Genomic DNA, 21,985 nt, shown 5'->3' with positions numbered 1-21,985 from the left:
TCGTAGTCAGTTTATATCCATTTTTTCTTAAGCCAACATTACCCTATGGATTACACAGCTCTACTACCTGAACACTTCCTCTCTTGGTATATGATAAAGCAAGGAATTATGTACCCACTCAAACTTGACTTTACTGGGCTAAGCACAAGGTCCTTCTGTTCTTATGAAAATGGTGCTCCATCTTCTTGTTCAGCCTGTCCTTCTTTGCCCACCATGTGCTGTGCTGAACCATGGAAATCCACTTTTTCCTAGTGAACATGCGTAAGCACAACACTAAAAGTGGACTGCAGCTGTCCCCTCTCTCGTGGGTTTAGAGCATTTCTGTTTCTAATAGAAGTTCTTTGCTGACTGGAAGGCCCTCTGTAGTTTTATGCAGGGGTAATTAAATGTTAAAAGTGCTTTCAGTTATCTATTTCATAAAAATACTCTTGAGTATTTCTATGTGGGATAAAAAAATTTTGCAAACAATGAAAAATGTCTATCATATTTCAGATTAATTCTTATGAACTCAAACCTGTTGGGAACAAATATATACAATCTGGTTTCAGATTAAGTCTTCACTGTTTCATGTATCTAATTCAGAGCAACAAAGATTAGACTATCAATGTTTGCTATTACTTGTGCCCTCTTAAGACATCTCATCAGTTCCCACAGATTTCAAATCAGAGTTGCTATCATTTTATACAACGCAAAATTATTATTTGGGAGAACAGAAAAATACAAAGGAAGAAAAAGAAAGAACAATTGAAGTGCAAAGGACAAAAAAAGAAGAAATAACCCATATGTTAATACAGAGCTTTAAAATAAATTAGAAAAATCAGGCAACACTACCATCTACTGGGCAAGATAAGGACAAAGAGTTTAATGTAATAAAGGCAACTGTTGCTGTATTCTGACAGTAACTTCAGCAACAAAACATATCTTGACGTCACAACAGCATAACTGTGGACTAGCTTAGAATCTACAAAATTTTTATTAAGCAGAAAGTAAACTCAGTAAACACTCCTTATGCCTATAAAGCAGCTAAAGTAGCAGAATTACAAAGCAGTTTGTCAAGAGGACTGACAAGTGGGACTCCAGTTATACAAGGCAAAGAATGACACTCTGATCTCTGGCTAACAGTTATCATCGTCCTCAATGTTTAACTCCTTAATCACAGCAGTTTCAGTGGAACTGCTCAGATTAATCAGAGCTTTTCTAGCATTTGAGTTCCTCCCCAAAGGAGTTATCTATAGACATTGTACTGTTCAAACACATCCTGCTACAGACCAAACTATTTTTTACATATTACTTAAGTTGAATAAGCTATTAAATGCCAGAGCTTGTCCATTCAACTAGTCCTCTCTTCTCTACGTGTGTGCTACAGTCTTTATACACACAATCACATAGTATGTTTTCCACAGAATCCATGCCCCAAGGAGAGGTTGGATAGCATTCAGAAAAATGAGGCAGCTGTTGGTATTTTTGTACTTTCTTCAAGCAACAGTCAGTCTTATTTACTCTACATGGTTTGAAAGCCGAATGACTGTTTATTTTCTTAAAAAAACAAAACAAAACAAAAAAGAGCAAGTACCTAAATAAGCTTTAGGCACTCTAGCAATTACTGTTACAATGCAGTGCACAGTAACTCCTGAAACAAAATCTCTGTTATCAGACACTTAAAAAACAAAATCTCTTCCTAGCTCTTCATCCTTCTGAGTATTCTCCTCCCAGCTTATTTTAAAGCACTCAGTAACCATGTGACCCCCTTACACTTGCCTCATCACTAAAGTTTGACTTTTTCAGGGAAAGAAATTAGTTCCTGCACCTGACTAATATCCTTTCTTTAATGATGAGAAGGAATCCTGCCTGCATGTTACTACTAGCAAGTATGGCAAAAGACAACTGAGGTAGGATTGCAGGGTGTACAGCGCTCCTTGAATCATAATCAGCAGAGATTAAACGGGCAAGGCCAGACCTACTCTCATTGGAATGATGTTGTCAGCAAGACAATCAGGGAATTCCACCAATATTGCATTGGTTTTAAGATGCTTCAGTAACACTGTGATAGGATAATCCTGAAGTAACCAAGGAGAACAATTTACATTCAAAAGGAAAGGCCTTTTCCTATCTGGGCAGGCAGAAGCAGGAAGAGATTCCTATCAAATTATATCTTCCCATATAGAAAAATAATAGGAATGGTGTCATCACTTCTAAATTGAAAGCTTAGGTATATCATCAGAAAATATGTACCTTTAGCAAGAGACTGACATTTCCCCAGCAAACTGCCAATACCTCAGTCTTGTCTCCAGTAATATTTATCTACTTTATTCTTAGACACTCCTCAGGCTTTTCCAACCCCCGCCCCCCCCCCCCCCCCCCGATCCAAGTGCTCAAGAATTATCTTAGTACCAGAGGGCTTCTCAATGATTTCTCTACACTGCAAACTCAGTCTGTCTTATTATCTCCACTTGAGTAAGAAATTGCAGCTAAACAGACTTTCTTAAGGTGACACATAAATCAGTGACAGAGCCAGAAGTCAAGGTCTGCAAAGATGACGCTTATTGATCCAGAAGTTGACCTACAAAGCAATCCTGGCTCTGAATTATTCTGGCCAGAATATTTCTAAATACAAAACAATAATATCTCAGAGAACCCAAGCTAGCAACAAATGAAAAAATGAATGGCTACCTGCCAAAGTTTTGGTTCCAGTGAGCTGTTCGACACCGCACAGGAAGGCTGTGGTAGAAGCAAGAGCAGCGCTAAGCATTTTTGTGTGGAATTTACCTGCACTAATCACAAAACTATCCCTTTTCCTCCCTGAAACCCTCTGCCTAGTTATTTACATGTTTAACAACATCTACAGCAAATGATGCAGCAGATTTTGTGGTAAAATAGCATGTGATACCTAAAGGAAGACACTACCATAACTTTCCATGAGGAAACCCAATTAAAGATCAAGGTAAACCTAAATCATAGAATCATAGAATCACAGAATCAGTTGGGTTGGAAGCGACCTCCAGGATCATCAAGTCCAACCCTTAATCCAACCCCACTTTGATTACTAGATCATGGCACTCAGTGCCACGTCCAATCTCACCTTAAAAACCTCCAGGGTCAGAGAATCCACCACCTCCCTGAGCAGGCCATTCCAATGCCTGACCACTCTCTCTGGAAAGAACTTCTTCCTGATATCCAACCTAAACCTCCCCTGGCAGAGCTTAAGCCTGTGCCCTCTTGTCCCACTGCTGGTTGCCTGAGAGAAGAGACCAATCCCCACCTGGCTACAACCTCCTTTCAGGTAGTTGTAGAGAGTGATAAGGTCTCCCCTGAGCCTCCTCTTCTCCAGGCTAAACAACTCCAGGTCCCTCAGCCTTTCCTCATAGGACTTGTGCAGCATTTTTTGGTTTTAGAGTTTTAACAATTTTAGTATTGAAATTTCCTTTTTGGTCTTTCTTATCCTAAATAATGAGGATTCTTCTTGTGATAACACAGTTTTAACCAGAAATGTATGGCAATAAAGCACAGAATGAGCTAATTAATTACATTAGATTACAACAGAATAAAATTAATTTCCTATGGAAAAGACCAGGCCCCTAGGTACATCTGCTGGGGCTCACACATGGTCAGAGAAAGTCCCATCTACCCTGCCTTCTACTCCCTGCACTACCCCTTGCCACCTTCCCTGAAGGGAATGTACCTTTTCCCTCAAACAGAACCTTACCAGTGCAGGCAGTGATTTAACTAGTTCCCGGTAGTTGATGTTACCTGCAGACACTCTCAGAGACTGTCCCTGAGCAAGACATGCCTTCTCAAATTCAAAGTGTAGCACACGCCACTGTATGAGAACAGAAATGGCTCTGCACTGAAAAACCACCACACTTGGTTATTGCCTGAGACACTACTGATATTTTTATAAAAATGTGAGAAAAGAAATAGGTTGTTCTCACAATGGTAATTATCTTAAGCAAGCTTGAACACCACTTCATAAAAGGCAGGTGGAAGGATGCACTCTATTGCCTTGAGTTGCTGCAACCCTGCATCCAGAAACGCAGTATTTTGAATCACTGTCCTCTTTTCAAGCACAGCTGGAAATACCAAACACCACTGACCATTACTTCACCTTTCACACTCCACTACTATAGTTAGTTTTCTATAATATTTGCTGTCTCCCCAACTTTATTTACAGGCTAATTTCTTCATCATCAAATTTTAATTTTTTTTTCTTTATGTTCAACCACAATTTGAAAGCTGGAAATAATGACAAAAATTCTGTCCCTGCAGTACATAGCTGCTCACTTTCCAAAGAAGCACTAGAAAATGTATTAAGAAGTACTTCATAAGCTTCTGTCACTGCAGTAGGAAGTGACTGTAAATTATTACAGCTTTTCCAGTTTAATGAGTATATTAAAATCCTGAACCATGGTGTTACTGTGTGCACTCAGCACAGAGATTTAAAAAACCAACAAAAAAAACAGAGAGAAAAAAGAGGAGCATTTCACATTTACATTCACATTCACACCATGCAGAATAACTGGTAAGCACTGATGTTTTTCAGATGAGCATACATTACTTAGCCTGCCACATGAAGGCATTCTGTAATTTGTAAACTCTTTTGAATTTTACTCGAATTCAAGTTTTCTGTTTTATTTAAACATTTTAAAAGAATATACAGTGCTAAAATTTCCCTTCTCAGTCTTCAGTCCATCATAGTGCACAATTTTTAATTCTCCCTATTCCCTATGTAATTGAAATTCCAGCATTTTCCACAACTACTCACTATTTATCTCTCACACAGCATGCTCGAAACAGTGTTCAAGGAGTGTTAACTATTTCTGCTGAAGATTTTTAACAAAATCTGTATGAGAATGTATTTCCATAGTCTTCTCCAACTACAAGTGATAAAACCCTAACAATTGACAGTGCCCAAAATCACAGGAGAAGAACATTTGCAGCACTGTGACAATGTAGAAACAGATGCAGGCATAAGAGACTGTGGCATGGCTGACAGGCTTGGTATCCAATTTGGCTCCTTTGCTTTGATTAGACTGGGAAGTGAGTGCCTCCTGGTGCAGCCCATCAGTGAGGATGGTAGGCAGGAAACTGTGCATAGGACTTCATAACCAAGAGAAATAATCCAAGTTTCTATTTCTGATTTAGCTGTTCTTCTGTATGATAAATCAGATTTAAGCAATGACAAGAAAATATTGAGAAAAGTTATTTTTAAATGTTTCAAGAATCGTTTTACACTACTTATAAGAACTTTTTACCAACTTGTACTCATTCAGGAACTTATATTCACAAAAATCATAGAATCATAGAATCGATCGGGTTGGAAAAGACCTCCAAGATCATCGAGTCCAACCCTTGGTCCAACTCTAGTCCATTTACTAGATCATGGCACTCAGTGCCACGTCCAATCTGCATTTAAAAATCTCTAGGGATGGTGAATCCACCACCTCTCTGGGCAGCCCATTCCAATGGCTGATTACTTTCTCTGTAAAGAATTTTTTTCTGATATCCAACTTAAATTTCCCCTGGCAGAGCTTAAGCCCGTGCCCCCTTGTCCTATTGCTGAGTGCCTGGGAGAAGAGACCAGCCCCCACCTGGCTAGAACTTCCCTTCAGGTAGTTCTAGACAGTGATGAGGTCACCTCTGAGCCTCCTCTTCTCCAGGCTAAACAACCCCAGCTCCCTCAGCCTCTCCCCATAGGGCTTGTGCTCCAGTCCCTTCACCAGCCTTGTTGCTCTTCTCTGGACTCGCTCCAGCGCCTCAATATCCTTTCTGAACTGAGGGGCCCAGAACTGAACACAGTACTCAAGGTGTGGCCTCACCAACGCAGAGTACGGGGGAAGGATCACTTTCCCTGGTCCTGCTGGTCACGCTATTTTTGATACAGGACAGGACCCCATTGGCCTTCTTGGCCACCTGGGCACACTGTTGGCTCATGTTGAGCTTCCTGTCAATTAGTACTCCAAGGTCCCTTTTGACCTGGCTGCTCTCCAGCCACTCTGTGTCCAACCTGTAGCGCTGGAGAGGGTTGTTGTGGCCAAAGTGCAGGACCCGGCACTTGGCCTTATTGAACTTCATCCCATTGGAATCAGCCCATCTCTCAAGTCTATCCAGATCCCTCTGCAGAGCCCTCCTGCCTTCCAGCAGATCGACACTCCCTCCCAGCTTGGTGTCATCAGCAAATTTGCTGATGATGGACTCAATCCCCTCATCTAAATCATCAATAAAGATGTTAAACAGGACTGGACCCAACACAGACCCCTGGGGAACACCACTGGTAACCGGCCGCCAGCTGGATGCAGCTCCATTCACCAGCACTCTCTGGGCCCGACCCTCCAGCCAGCTCTTAATCCAGCAGAGGGTACACTTGTCCAGGCCATGGGCTACCAGCTTTTCCAGGAGTATATTATGGGAGACAGTGTCAAAGGCCTTGCTGAAGTCCAGAGAGACCACATCCACAGTTCTTAAAAATGACGGTTGTTAATACATACTTGTCTGATAATCTCAGGCTGGATGCTAATATAGCGACAAGAAAAGAGATTTCTTAAAACATGTATATGTTAAAATAAGCATGAAACTTCATCATGCAAGCAGTAAAGACAAGCAAATGCCACATGACTTACATGACTAAAAAATAAGGATTTCAAGCAGGTAACTCCCCAAAATGTCTACATTAAAAAGCAACATTTCAACATCTAGGTGTAAGTTTAACTTAAAACATGCTCTTAAAATATAATTTACCAAATCTGAGTGTTCAAAGACAATTTCTCCTAATATTTTAGGAAGGGAAAACACTAAATGAAAGACTTTGAGCAAGACATTGTCTACAATGGAGAGTTCGGCTATTGCTTATCATTAGTTATAATACCCCTCATATATTCTAATGTATTATCAAGCTGTAAAAATAGAATATTTGGGTTTGTGTATCTTGCTATTACACTGTTTTCATCAGATTTTTTAACTGCATTTCAATGTAAATACACGGCAATAGTTTGATACCCTTAATGGAACTAGTCTATTTTAATTTTTCAAAGACATGCAAGCTTACAAGAATTAACTGCTATCTAAGGCCATTTTCATTAGATTCAGGACAAAACAGCAAAATGCTCTGTGATCAGGACAATTCAGGTAAATCACACACATAAGCCCCGTTCTGAGAACTCCACCAAGAGTGTAACATATTCCCTATGATCACATTTACAGTTTCAAGTGATTAATCACCTTTTTAACCATCAATATTTAGAAGAAGCCCTGAAAAATGAGTTGTTATAATTATCATGAAAGCTCAACAATCCTTACCATTCTAACAGCTCAAATTACTTTGGTATCTGTGTAAATGCCTAGTCTTTCACTGAGGCTTGTTCTCTGGTCCAGTGACCTTCTCCGGCTGATTTGGCATTGTTAGAAAATACTATTCTTCCAGTCAGTCTTAAAAGGGCTCAACTTCAATTTCATTCAGTAACCCCTTGCTTCTGTATTTAAAAAAATGGACATAGAAAAAACCCCAAACAATAACCCAAAGAGAAGGAGCTGCCTGGCCAAAACTACTGCACCTCTGACTGTGCCTTCCCTAATGCATGAACCAAAGCAAGAATCTTTGTTTAAAAATCAAACGTATATTTGTTTCCAAATTAAAATAAATACATAAATGAACAGCAGAGCAGCCTTAAAACAAAGTTCATGCTTTCATGAACGGGACATAGCTAAGAATCTTCTTACACGGTTTCTTGAAGCTACCTTTAGCTACACCCCCCAGTCCCTTCCCTCACTTTACATGGAAACTTCCCCATTCCTCTACTAATTAATGACTCAAGTTTTGCTTCAGTTTTATTTCTTTTGATGTAGGGTAACCACAACTCAACAATGCCCAAACCTGTGATTCATATGAGACTATTATATTTTCCTGCATTGTTACCTTTTCTACTGCTCAAACATGTCAATATTATGGTTGCCTTTCGTACAATGTTGCTCATTAAAACAGAAAGAAATTTTAAAAGCCTTGACTTTTTTAAAAAAATATGGAACTGTTCAGGGATGTGGGGGCTGGTAATAGCCTTGGCTATCACTATGAGATGGTGAAGTTTGAAATCTTGAAGAAAGTCAGTGAAAGAAACACTGCAACAGCAGCACTGGACTTCAGAAGAGGCATATTTTGGCTTGTTCAGAGATCTGCTTGGTAGGATCATACAGTAGACTGATTCAAAAGGTAAAAAGACCCAGGAAATTTGTCCCTCTCCCCAGGGACTTCACAACAGGAGAATGATGAATGTCAACATGCAAGAAGTTAAGCAAATGCGGATGAAAGCCAACATGAATGAACAAGGGACTCCTGACTTACTTCAAAAGGAAAAGGAGGTAAGCAGAATGTGGAACAGGTAACTACGTAGAAAAGGTATATAATGATATTGCTGTATCGTACTATGATAGAATTAGGAAATCCAAAGCTCAGCCAGAGAATAAACTAGCAAAGGCAACAAGAAAGGCTTCTTTAATTGTGCAGGCAGCAAAATCAAACTACCGAGTTGAAGAGAATGGCTGATAAACTGAGGGGTGGGACAGCTGTTCAGATAGACCTCAACATGCTGAACAAAATGGGCAACCAAGACACCATGGAGGTCTGTCAAGGCAGACACAAGGCCCTGCTCCTGGAACAGAGCAGCTCCACGCACCTGTACAGCCCAGGGGCTGACTGTTTGAGAGCAGCTCTGCAGAAAACCCGAGGTGAACGTGAGTCAGCAATGCACCCTGGCAGCAAAGGTGGCCACGAGCACTCAGGGCTGCCTGAGCAAGAGGGCAGCCAGCAGGATGAGGGGACGGATTATTCCTCTCTGCTTAACATTGATGAGACCATATGCAGGCGACTGTCTCCTGTACAAGAAAGGCACTGACCTCCTGCAGCAAGAGCACCAAAGCAAGCAGGGGCCATGGCACAGATGAGATGCAAGGAGAAGCTGAGTGAATCCATTTGCTCAGTCTTAAAAACAGAAGAACAGATTTTACTGCTGTCTTCCAGTAGTTAATGGGAAAATATAGAAGGGATAGAGAGTCAGGTTCTTCACAGTAAAAGAACAAGAGGCAAGAGGCACAAGCTACAGAAGGGGAAATTCCAACAAAGTACCATAAAAGGAAAAAATTACTGTGAGCATACGCAAATGTTGAACAAGTTGCCCAGAAAGACTGCAGTATCTCCAGCCCCAGTGATAACCAAATCCTGAGCAACCTGACCTAAGTCACCCTGAGGCGACCCTGAGGACTGGGTTACTCCGTCTAGGTGGTGTCCTGAAGGCCCCCACAAAGAAAATTATTCTGTGAATTTATCCTAGTGTTCTGTGGGTAAAATTAAAAAAAAAAAAAATCAAACTAACACAAACACAAAACCCTACAAAACACCTAAACAAAAACACATTTGCAACTTGTACATCCTGATTTTCAAACATTTTTTGACTTTTCATTTCAACAATATAAATCTTATCAGGCAACAGAAGATAAAAAGTTCTTTTATTAAACGTCACATATTTTCTTGTGAGATTCCTTTTAAAAAATAAACTATGAGAAAACCTCATCAGTGTTAGTCTGAACAGAATGATATGAAAATATTGACTTAATCAACAAGAAGTAGGTGCAAGACAAGTCTTTAATACCAAAATTGGAAGCACAGCAAAGGACACCGTCTAAGGAGACATTAAAAAATATAAGCTAATAAAAAGAATCTGAAAACAAAATAAAATTGTCATAATTTACATCAGCAAACAAAACTAGTGTGAAAATGTAATTAAAAGTACAATTCCAATATAATTCAAATTGCTAAACTGTACCAAGATCAGAAGCACTTACTTCATTAACTTTTTCTAGGCACCCACATGACAAAAGCACAGCAAAAATAAATTATTTTTAGAAATAAAAAGAACTAAGAAGTGAGACATGAGAATCAATGGCAGTATAAAAATTCTTGGTGATATAGTAATATAATGCTCTAAGTGGACTGAATTTTCACACTTTTGAGGTTTCTTTGGGATTTTGTGCTCTTGATTACTTCTGTCTATACAGTGAGGCAGTGCTAATTTATGCCTTCCTTCAGGGATGACGGCTGGCTGTGCCAGCACCACAAACCGAATCAAGAAACTCCAGAGCTAAAACCTAACAGTCTCTTAACTCAGAACTGCAAATTCATGTTTTATTCATAAAAGCAGATACCTACACACCAGTTTTTGAAATCCATTCTCTTGTCATTTAACATTTTTATTTTGCTTATTAAAAAAATTACAGATCTTACCTTTAAGTCACTTCCTGGCAAAGTACCTATGCCATCCTTCCAGTCCATTGCACTAAATACATCAAACTCTTGACCATTTCCACTAGAGGCAGATTCATTCATGATGCATGTACTAGGGGAAAAAAAAAGATTTTATCTGAAAATTCTGTAAATGTTTTAATGCTTATATCCCCAGATATTTCTTCTCATAGATTAGTATCCAATGCCTGTTCTGCACACTGGCAATGTGGACAAGTAATGACAAGGGTGATAATATCCACTGATGCAATAAAAACAAGGGAAAATATCTTAAGAACTTTAAAAATAATACCTGTTTCACACATTAGGAGGCAATCAGGCTGTATTGGAAAGAAAAATTTCAAACTGCACATAAATTGACATGAAAAAAACATACCACAAGTACACCTAAGAAAAACATCTGTTCTGGGAAAGGAAAGATATGAGTGCATGCCTATAATAAATACATTAAGCACTGATTAACAGAACTGCACTTCCTTAATATTGGATAACATGCTGATGTGAATGCTTTACGCAAGTTCAAATTAGAATTTCAAAATGAATTTGAAACCGTCATTTCCCCTGTTTAACTCAGGACACTCAAATATTCTTTATTTGTTTCCATCCAGTTTCGCTGAATTTCGAATTGCATTTGTAAATGTTTATTTTCACACAGAAAAGTACATACACACCAGAGAAAACTACAGCTTTGCAAGACTTGACCTTACTGGATCCCTTTGTTTCAGAACAGCGAAGAGAGAAAAGATAGATATTATCTTCAGAAATACTGGATCTGGACATCTTCTGTGGAAAAAGGTTTGCACAAGCAACAGAAGTATAACACACTTGCCTTTGACCCCTGGCTTTGGCCTGGGACTCGTCCCTGTATCAGCTGCACTGAACTACAGGTGTTTTCAGCAGCCAGTTGGGACTACTACTAACTTCTTCCTTTCCACTTCTCACAAACCCAGCAATCTTTACATCTGTGGCCTGGCACCTAACTTACCAGTTGTTCAGTGTAGAACCTGACTCATTAATTTTGCTTCTGAAGAACTTCTGCACTATGCCTAGCAGTAAAAATAATCTGTGGCAAAACTAGCTCTGTCATTGCTTTGTGAATAATTAGCAAAAGCTCACCTCTTTTGAAATTTACATTTTCTGAACTTTTTGAAATTTAAACTTTCTAAATTTTCAAATAAATAGTGAGCTTCCTCAGTTCCTCAGAGCTTATCCTCCTTTTCTAAAAATCTAACTTAAGTCCCACTCCCCAGATCTGAAACTATTAATACTCTCTGGAAATCTTTTATTTTCTCACACGCACACACACACAAAAAAAAGGTAGTATTTGTTCATTCACAGATAACAGAAAAAGATGCAAACCAAGCAGAAGTAAACTAAGATAGTCTAGAAGCATTTTACCAAAAGCTTGAGGAGAAAAATGCTGACTTGAGGAGAAAAATGCTGACTTAATTAACTTTGTTGCGTGAAAAACAATCCTATTTACATTGTAATCATCAGAAAAATGGTACCTATCACTGTAACACCACCACTATAGACAGATATTACTCTGGTTTTGGGTACACAATGTGAATTCCCTAGTATTTCTCCTTGGTTTCCTCCTCATTTTCTAGTCAAATTCTTTAAAATCATGAGCAACATATCACTCCATGAGTGCTTCTGTTATACTACAGCAACTACACATTATCAACTAGGTAACAAGAGCTGGACCTCAGTCAGTATCTACTGCTAAGAGGGAAAGATTCTGCATTCCCCTTCATTTCATATCACAGGCAGAGTTCTGAGAAGGTTCTTTGAGAAACCTTCGCATATTTCACATGACAAGTTTTAAGTAAGAAGAACCACAATGCGCCTTCTCCACCTTTCAGTAATTCTCTATGAGAAAGTATTGAAAACCATACCATCAATGTACAAAAATTAATTTTAAAAATAAGTCAATAAGTCTCAACAAATTCAGTGCAAACAGAGAAAGTCCCCAAAGCCACAGACCTCATCTTTTAAAATCACTTCTATACCAAATCCACCACCCTACCTCAGGGCAGTTCCTGCAATACAACTAGGAATCTCTGCTCTATCCAAGAGCACAGCACACCGCAGAGCTCGAGCCCACCAAGCACCACAGCAGACTGAGCCCAGCAGGCTTCCACCAAACTGAACTGCAGCACGATGGCAGAGGCGCAGTTCTCAAGAACAGAAGACCAAGCTGCTAAGGAGTCGTTGAAAAATTGGATCTCTCCAGACACCCATGAAATTTTAAGGACGTGAAACATGCTGGTTTAAGCATGTTAGTGTAACAAGCTCCCCAAGATTAGCCTTGCTAAGCAAACACAAAGTTGTGTTCTATATTAACTGAAGTCTCTAAGTAATCTTAAATTATTATCCTGTTTAGAGGACGCTTCACTCAACCCTCCTGTGGTTTACTTATTATGGAAAACATGTTGAAATCATTTCTGCAGAAGGCATGAGAGAAAACGGGAAAAAACTTGGGAAGCTGTGCAGAAATGTTTCCTCACAGCAGCCGCTATACCACGGAGCAAGGAGCACGGGACAGGGACAGCTGCTCCATCAGATGCTGACATCTCTGATAGTGCCACTCATTACTGACATGAAAATTACATGGGGGGGGGGGGGGAAACTTAGAGCCTCGCCTACTTGCCAGAGTGTTATCCATGAAAGTAAATAAAAAATTGGCAGCAGAAATGTTCAGGGCATATTTGTCTCCATAAAACACACAAATTCTAACTTAATTGTAACAAACAGCAATAGTGACATATTCTATTTTATTCTAAGGTATTCACTATTTCTTTCGTTTTAAAATAAACTCCATGTCAAAGCCACAGTCTGTACTTTTCACATTCTGCAGCCTTTAGAAGTGTTCTTGGTGGGGATGAAAAGGTCACAGGGCAATGCAGATAGAAATTAATTTACCAAGAGGAATTACTTTTAACAAAATATCTGTTTCCAGCTTTGCTGAGTTTAAAGAGATGAAAGATAGGGCTATATCCCTCTAATACTAATAAGGAAGGAGATACAGACCAATAAAATTGTTTCACCAATGAGGTATTATAAAAGAATGAAAGCATCACAGTATATACATCTAAATCTCAGAACAAAGAAAACTAAAGAATGTCTTATCTATTCATTTTAATTTTTGTTTTAAAGCTCTGATGCAGTTCTTTGAACTAGTATAACTCCTTCCATAATGATTTCATCTGCTATCATTTCTGTTGCTGCACTGCCAGAAAAGTAGTAAAAATGCCAGATGAATATGGGGCAAAGTAACTACAGTACTGTCCTTATGTCTGTCACTGGCATCTGATGTGATGGAAAGGACAGAATAGTAAGAACTTGGAACAGTCGTTATCCAAAAACAACTCCAAAATCCACTATTAGGGATGTAACTATCCCAGTCGTCACAGTCATAAGGGAAGCAATGCTGGATGTTAGTATTTCAACATGTTGTTTTAGACATATGCAATAAATTCATTAAAATACTCAAGCACATAAAATAAGACACATCCTTTGAAAAACTGTCATTTTTACCAAGTGATTCAACAATAAATGAGAACCTCACAGAAGAGATACTTATTAAGAAAAACAGCCCTAAAAATGAGATAATTTCATCAGGTGAAAAACTCTCTAAAGATATAAAGCAAAGACACAGGATAGAATATGCCAATTAAACTTACAAGCAGTTTTTGAAATAATTATAGGGTTATGTACTGAATATATCAGCAAATAGTAATAGGATTCTTGCAGTCAGTGCTTTAAAAAAAAAACTACCTGGCACCTACCCAAAGTAAGATGACAACTGTGTAATATCCATATGACTTCTAACCAGCGGGGTCAACTCAATACAGGTCACAGGGTAGCAGAGAGAGACTTCAGTAGTAGAGCCACCAGTCATCTGGTTATGCCAGATTGGCATAACCTGTTTGCAAGGATTTGTCTTTTCTTTTTATGCATCTAGGTCTATTTTTATTCCTACTTTTGAGGATTTCTGTAGCTACCATGACAGGACAGCCTAGGAGGCTTGACCCATACTGATCCTCTCTCCAGCTGACAGCTCCTGTAAAGGAGAAGCAAAACTGGGCATGTGGAGCCAGGGGAGATCTCAGTAAGTGACACCAAGAGTGAGGTCCAAGGGCAAAAGAGGGCCCAAGCGAGGCAATGTTCCTACGGAGCTGAGCAATGGTTCCTCTTCCCCACAAGGCTGGGTGACACCACCACTAATGGATGTTCAGAAACAAACGCAACAGGTAAGGTTTTTCATCCTAATATTTATTTTGGATATCTCCAAGGCTGCCTGGTATAGCACCCATGAGCTAAAATAAAAGGACACATTTTCCCTACTCAGTAAATCAGGAAAATAAAGTGGATCTGAAGGGAACAAATCAGTGTACCAGAGCTGCAAATACATCAACTTCTAGACAACTGCGGACAAGTGGATACTCAATTTAGCTTTATTTGGCTTGTAAGAATGTGTATCCTACCAGCACTGACTTGTTACACTGCCAAAACCACATAAAGCAGAATTACCCCTCGCAGTGTAAGCTCCCTCTATTTGCCGACAGTAGTAAGCCAGCTTCGTGACAGCAAAAGCAAAGCCAATTGACTGTAAACGTACCAGGGTGAGCCCTGCTTTTCTCTTAGCAATCCCCTTTGAGCTGGGCACGCTCCACACTTGCCTCTTTCTCACCCTCATATTTTTGCACCAGATTCTTCATTTAAAGAAAAACAACCACAACAGGAACAGCACAGGAAATGGTAAAACTCTTTGATGCTACCCACCACATTTTAATATGTGCTTTTTCTTGTATCTGCTTAAAGGTTCAATTATCATTAAAAGAAGTATTTGCAGATTCCACTTTTTCCTCAAAATCTCATTTTTCATTGTTTAGGAACTTCTTTACTAGTCCTGCTATGTTTTTATTTTGTGTGTTGAAAAGTTGTTTAATTTCACTATTTTGCCAGTTGTTCATGAAGTTTATTACAAGTAAGTTATTTTCAAGATAAGACATATATCTTCTGTGTGTATTCACAAAGAGAGCAGAGCTTAAAATTCTCTGCCATTCTTAACATTTAGAACAGAAAATGGACCAGAGTTCCCATTGGTGATGTCTCTTTAGCATTCTTGCCTCTTATTCTAGCTGTTGCTACACTTCTGACTGCTAGACTCTCCAGCAGTACTGTGTATGCTTGCTCCTGCTTCACAATACTTTAGTTTTAAACCTTTTTCCCCTCACAAATAAGATCTGGCCACAGATGCTTTACAAAATGCTGTGAAGGCTGAGTCTACACCAGTGCTTAAGAAGGTTCTTGCTGTCTTCACCCAAGACTAGTCTCTGTCAGCAGGCTAATACAGGTATAGCTGTACCATTGCTAGAGATTGGGTAATAGTTACACACAGCCTTCCTCTACTATTTCATTTTCAAATATCCACAGAACACTAGAACAACAGTTACCCACCACCAAAGCTATCCCATCATCCAATGAAACTTACCCATCATAACATTTTCTTGTTTATAAACAACCTGTACCTCACAGCAAAGAAATATTTCCTCTGCAACCATGAATCCTTTATTTCTGTTATTGTCTGTGCAGGCCTGAGTGGAGGTTTAATAAGTTGTGTACAACAATGCTGAAATCCTACATCTTAAATTCTCTTAATTACTTGAATCAGGCACATTTGTACCTACTTCCTTCTCCTGTGCAGACACCTTCTTGAGAACTGCAATGCGCCAAATCTTCACACGATCACCTGACCTATTTCAAATTGTTATTTTTTACCCCAAGTTAATTTAATATACATCTGAATGTCCCTTTTGTCTGACTTGTGCCTTTCTCTTCCTCATCTGACAGTTCACCTTTCCTAGCTCCTAAATACACTGGTGCATTTACAGACTTACCCTTCTTTCCAATTCATAAACAGCTGGTATCTCCCACTGTGATGGGCAATCCTACTAGTGGAGCACTAACAAGCTATGACTACACACACACTATCACTTTCTTCACTAAGCCTCATGCCATCACCACTGGCTCCTCACACCCATCACTCACAATCCATCATCCTACTTACCAGCAGTATTAAAAAACACAGAGATTAAACTGAATAGCCCACAAAAAAAATCAACCCTTTCTCTTCACAGGTGATGCCAAATGAAACTCAACAAGTCACAGAGGAAAAGGAGTCATCACAATAATTTTCTGAAGTTATTGAAACTTAAAAGCAACACTCTAGCTAATCTCAATGTGAAGGTGAAACACACCACAAAAGCAAACAAAACTAGAGTTCACTGCAAGACCAGTGCTTCAGCCACCTTAACAAGAGCACCAGTTCACGAGAAGACCAACTGGACCACACAGCTGCTGAAGTAACACCAGGAAAAACCGCGTAACTGGCACCTTCCAGATGACAGTGGAAAGCTTTACACTGCTTTCAGCCACTACTTCCAGGGAGTTTCTCACTTATAGATGTTTATCACACAAACTTCTGGGAACATGGTAACTTCCTTGGTAAAAAGCACTGGTTTCCTGAACAACCTTAAAATTTGCATTAAGAAAACTCTGTTACAATCCTGAACATGGACTATTTCCTAAAATGACATAAACTGAACTTTTTGTATTGGGAGCTTTATTTATGCTGACCACCTGATTTTTAGCACCCGCGACTGAGCATCCATTCATGAGTAGAAACAGCAAAAATGATCAGTGCAATGCCACTCAGCAATACGGAGGAAACTAAAAAGAAAACAGAACAAAACTGAAAACCTAACTCATTCTGCCTCTCACTGTGAAGCCTGCACACGGCGCTGCCATGCACAGGTAATTGAAAGACTTGGAAGAGGCCGTGACCCTCAGCCCCCAGGGGCGGCTGCCGCATCTCCGGGGGCCTCCTTCCCAAGCAGCGTTCCTCCAACCTGAACACCCGCAGGGCTCGGACCGCGCTCTCCAGCGGGACGAGTGCCGGGGCGCGGGGCGCGCCCGGGGCCGCTCCCGGCGCAGGCCGTGCCCGCGGGCGGCGGGAGCGGCGGGTCTGGCCGCGGCCGCCCCGGAGCCGCCCGGCCCGGCCCGCTCCGCTCTCCGCCCGCTCTCTCGGCGGAGCGGCGCGGCAGCCGGAACGCTGCGGCGAGGCCCGGCGGGCGCGGCCGCCGCTCCGCGGCGCCGGCAGCCCGCGGCCTACCAGCAGAGGTCCCTCCTTGGCCAGTTTTGCGGCGTGTTTTTGCTGCACTTGAAACTTTCTGGAGAAAACCCGGGCTCAGGTCCGCGTCTTCCCGAGGCTCGGGCAGAGCCATCGAGACAAAAGCGCCCGCCCGCCCGGCTCCTCGGGAGCGGCACTCGGGGAAAGCGGTTCTTGAGTCGCTCCACTTCCCTCCCCAATTTGTCTTTTCTCCTTCGCCCCCGCCTCGGGCAGTGAAATGGAGCGGGGGAGCAGTGCCCCCTGCCCCGGCGTGGGGGCGAGCGCGGTGCGGGCGGGGGTGGGAGAGGAACTGGGTGTTAAGTGTTCCTGAGGAAGTTGCACAACGAGAGAGGGACTCTGCTTGTTTACCGGGTCCTTCGGTTTTGGGTTTTTTTCTCCCACCCCCCCCTCCACCCCTCGGGACCGAGATCCGGGAAAAGGAGGTTGCGTCCGAGTGCAAAGGAAAAACAAAAATTTTAAAAAATGTTACCTTCTCCTTCCTCCTCCCCTCCCCCAGCGCGGAGGAGAAGGAGCGGGGCGAGCTCTGTTTTTCCTAGGGGACTGCTGGGGCTCCCTGCGCGGCGGCTCGCAGCCGATCTCCGGGCATCCCTTGGCGGAGCAGTCTCCCCTTCCCGCGGCAGGGGCCGGCACACGCCGCCTCCCCGCAGGGCTAGACCCGCCCGGCCCCGCAGCCGCCAGCGCCCGGCCCCGCGCTCCAACTTTTTCTCTCACGCTCTCGCGTGCGCCCGCTCCGACGGGGAGTGGGGAAAACATGGGGGTGGGGGAGCGGGCTCCGCCGAGGCCCCGACGCGGCGCCCCCCGCCCTGGGCGCTGCAGCCCCACCGGCGTCTCCCCAGCCCCGGCTGAGGGCGGGCGGCCGCTCCGCGGGAGCGCCTTCCCGTCGGCCGCCTCTCCCCCCGAGAAAAATACCGCTTTCCGCCCCCCCGCCCCGCGAAAAAACACCGCCCCACGCGGGTTAATGAGAACAAGTGTGCCTATATCCTGTTGTTATATGCACCGGCTGCGGAGACGGGGCGGGAGAGACGGGCGTGTGCGCGGGGGCCGCTCCCCAGCCCCGGCCGTACTTCAGGCGAGAGCGCGCAACTTAACAGAAAAGCCGCGTCCTATTCCCTGCCCCCCCCTCCCCGCCCCCGTCGTCGGCAAAATACGCACTCACGTGTATGTGCGCTCACACACGCGGCCGCCACCCCGGGGCCAGCCCCCGGCAGCCCCCCGAGCTCAGCCCGCGCAGCCGGCGGCGCTGACAGGCGCCGGCCCCGCCGCCGCACGCAGCCCGGAGCGGGCAGGGGCCGTTCCCCGCCGCCTCACATGTCTGCCGCAGCGAGCGCGGCGCACGCACCGCACAGAGGCAGGAACTGAGCACTCGAGCAAAAGACTTTTTTTTTTCGTCTCTTAAAAAAAATGCTAGAAGCTTGCTTTTTTTTTTTTTGTATGTGTATGTGTGTGCAAACTTTCCCCAAAATGGCGGAAATTGGGAGATGATTATATTTTAAATATCTCTCGCAGACAATCACACAAAGTGCAGGAGCGACGGAAAACACAAACTCTCCGCTGCGCGCTGGAGAGGCCTTCGCACACGGGGAGCCACGGCACATTCAACCGGTATATCCCGGCAGCCGCCACCTCTCGCCGCTTCCGACCAAAAAACCCGGGGCTTTTTCGCACCCCTCTCCGTTGCGCATTGCCCCCTCGCAGCCCGCACTTCTCCCCGTCCTTCAGCCTGTGCGAACAAAGAGCCGGGGCTGGGGAGGGGGGGCTCGGGTGGCAGCGAGCCCCCTCCCTCCCCTCCGCTCCCTCCCCGCCCGGCGCTCACACGCACACGCACACCCGTGCCCCCCCCCGCCCTCCCCCCGCCGCCCGGCCGCGGCACCCGCATCACATTGTTCCCAACAGCGCGGCGATGCCCCGTAAGTGTCATTAAATGGAGCCAACTGACAAGCTCATTGGTGGGGCAAGTCTGCAAAATGTCTCTCCCCTTCCCTTCCCCCCTCCCTTCGGAACCCACTCCCCCCCTCAAAAAAAAAGCCCCCCCCAAACACATTTCCACAGCTCCCTCCCCCGTGTATATATATATGTACATACACATAAGTGCGTGCGTGCCTGTGTATGTATATAAATATATAGCGCATATATATATACATGTACTCCCTTCATGTGTTTGGGAAGAGAAAAAGAAATACCAGGCACCTCTCTCTTTCTTTTGTTCCTCTTTCACACTCGTACACTTATGATTTAGTGAGATCCCCGGTGCCCCGGCCGCTCCCCAGTCACTTGCGAGTCACTTGCCCACTTTCCCCGGCATTAACTTCCATCCTTTCTGCTCGAGGTGGTGGGGGAGAAGCCCCCCTCCCCTTCCCCAGATACGTTTCGTAAGGGAGGGAGAGGAGGTGCGTCTCTCCCTTTATCTCTCGCGCTCTCTCTAACTTTCATCCTCACCTAGGGGGAAAATTAAAACCCGTCACCAGCCTTTGCCATCGCGGCTCGCTAAACGGCTTGCGGATCAGATCGGAACCCGCCGCTCCTTACCCCCCCAAATTCTCTCTTTCTCCGTCTCTCGAGTAGTCCTGACAAATATGGTCCAGGGCTGCGGGCACAGTGAGCATGCGCCCGCGGAGCCAGGGCTGGGGAAAGGGGAAACTGCCGCCGCCGCCGCCGCCGCGGCTCCTCTTCCTCCGTCGTCTGCGCTGCCGCTGCGCGCCGGCCGGCCGCACTCGGGCACCGGCCACGGGCAGCGGGCATCGCCCTCTCCGCAAACGCGGCCGCCGACAAGGAGTCCGGCGGAGGTGCATCCTCCCCCTGATTTACTGCCGACGCTGGAAGAATAATAAGGAGACTTGTGCAGACGCGCGCTATTTTGGGCGCCTTCAAATATAATGCCTTGCACTTTTCGGGGAGGGGGACGTCCGGCCCTAGGGGGTCCCGTCAGGTGCTGCTGAGGGTGGGTGGTGGGCATCAGAGTGAGTCTGTCTGCGGCTCTTGGCCCCATCCTCTACGCAGGAGCGACGTGGGGCAGAGGCAGGACAGCAGGACAGGCAGGAAAGTGCGGGTCCTGCGGCAGAGAGGGAGCCCTGCGGCGCCGCCCCGACGGGACCCCCGGGAGCAGGTCTGGGGCCCGGCAGCGCGAAGCCAGGCTCCTCTGCGCTCCCGAAATGTGACGTGCGTTCAGAACGGACGCGTTCCTGGTGATGGGCCTCGTCTCATTTACAACCTAGCCAGCTTAGAAAATACAACTAGTTTCAAATGTGCCAAATATGCCACCTGCCAGAATACACTCCGTCGGGACCCTGTATTCCCAAAACAAAATGCCATCTTCAGCATTTATTTTCTGTCACTGGTTCAGAAAACAGTAACACTGAAGGTCCTTATTTCTGGGTGGACTTAGTTCACCTGCAAGGAGGTCTGTTAGCAAAAGAACTTTACACAAGATCGACCTTCATGAGGCCTAAGTGCACCAGGGAAGAGGGAGGATGGAGAACTCGCTCCAGTGTATACAAGATACTTTTAAAATTGTGTCTGTCTATGTATTTTAAGGTAAGCATAAAACAACACAGAACACAATTATACTAATCCTAAATTGTTTTTTCAGACTATATGGTATCTCCCAAAAATCACTCTGTCCTAAAGGCAAAAACTGTCAAAGGGAACTTTGAATTTTTAGTAGTTTGGCATACTATCACATATCTCTTAAAATAACTCTAAAATCTCAATATATGTTAATCCCAGAAATGATCAATGACCAAACATTGTCTTGATTTTATATATGCTCCTTTCTACAATTACATTGCCAACTTTGGCCCAAATTACTGGAACAGAAATAATAATAAATACTGACAGATAGACAGGAATAAATATCATTAAATTAAAATATAATCAGAAATAAATACAAATAACATGACTAAATATAACATTTTTGCTGTTATGGATATAGATTGTGTTACTGTATGATCCACATGATGGGGACAGCATTGCGCCGGACACAGGATAGAGATGGGCCATCTCCGACAGGACTTCCTGGTCTCAGCTTCTGTTCAGTAGAGTACTTACTTCAGAATGTGTGCTAAAATATTTAAGATTCAAGCTTAACAAATCTGCTCCCTTAAACTATGCCCATGCTCAAACAATTCAGACAACTAGGCTTTTACCATACTGTCTTGACAGTTTCTATTCATTTAATTTTTTTTCACAGTGGTAAAATGGTGCTTATGCCTAAGTGTTTGCTGGATTGTTGCCTAAGCAAAATACATTACAGTTATTTTATGAGGAACTATATGAGACTTCTCGCACCCCTTCAGCTCAAATGGCATTGCATAAAGGCTGCAGTTTTGATCAATAAACATATGTTCATTAGAAACTAATTACAGAAAACAGTACTAATCTAATTGTAATAATTACTGATAACATACATTTTAACTCCTCTAAAACACAGATGCAAAAAATAGTAAAGTATGATAAAATTCCTACTTTCCCCTAGTGAACTCTTAGTCAAGAAAATTTATGTGTTAGAA

General features: G+C 43.3%; 1 protein-coding gene across 7 annotated transcripts in view; it reads right to left on the bottom strand.

Annotated features, from left to right (window-relative positions):
* L3MBTL3 (L3MBTL histone methyl-lysine binding protein 3) overlaps positions 1–20,089 on the bottom strand; it is an 80,923-nt gene extending 60,834 nt beyond the window's left edge. Inside the window, exons 1-2 of one of the 7 annotated variants that reach the window (XM_071549060.1) lie at positions 20,007–20,089; positions 10,265–10,376 (exon numbers count right to left, since the gene is read on the bottom strand). In XM_071549060.1, coding sequence (XP_071405161.1) covers positions 10,265–10,376; positions 20,007–20,083 — 189 coding nt within the window. In that variant the 5' untranslated portion in view covers positions 20,084–20,089. Of the gene's footprint in view, positions 1–10,264; positions 10,377–14,073; positions 14,115–17,055; positions 17,075–17,949; positions 18,174–18,632; positions 18,783–19,916 lie in introns of those variants that run through there. The other 6 variants (XM_071549063.1, XM_071549066.1, XM_071549062.1 and 3 more) reach the window with 6 other exon arrangements.
* Positions 20,090–21,985: the final 1,896 nt, after the last annotated feature.

This window comes from Pithys albifrons, chromosome 2 (genome assembly GCF_047495875.1).
Source record: "Pithys albifrons albifrons isolate INPA30051 chromosome 2, PitAlb_v1, whole genome shotgun sequence".
Lineage (NCBI taxonomy): Eukaryota > Metazoa > Chordata > Aves > Passeriformes > Thamnophilidae > Pithys > Pithys albifrons.
This window is presented reverse-complemented; position numbering and strand designations above follow the sequence as displayed.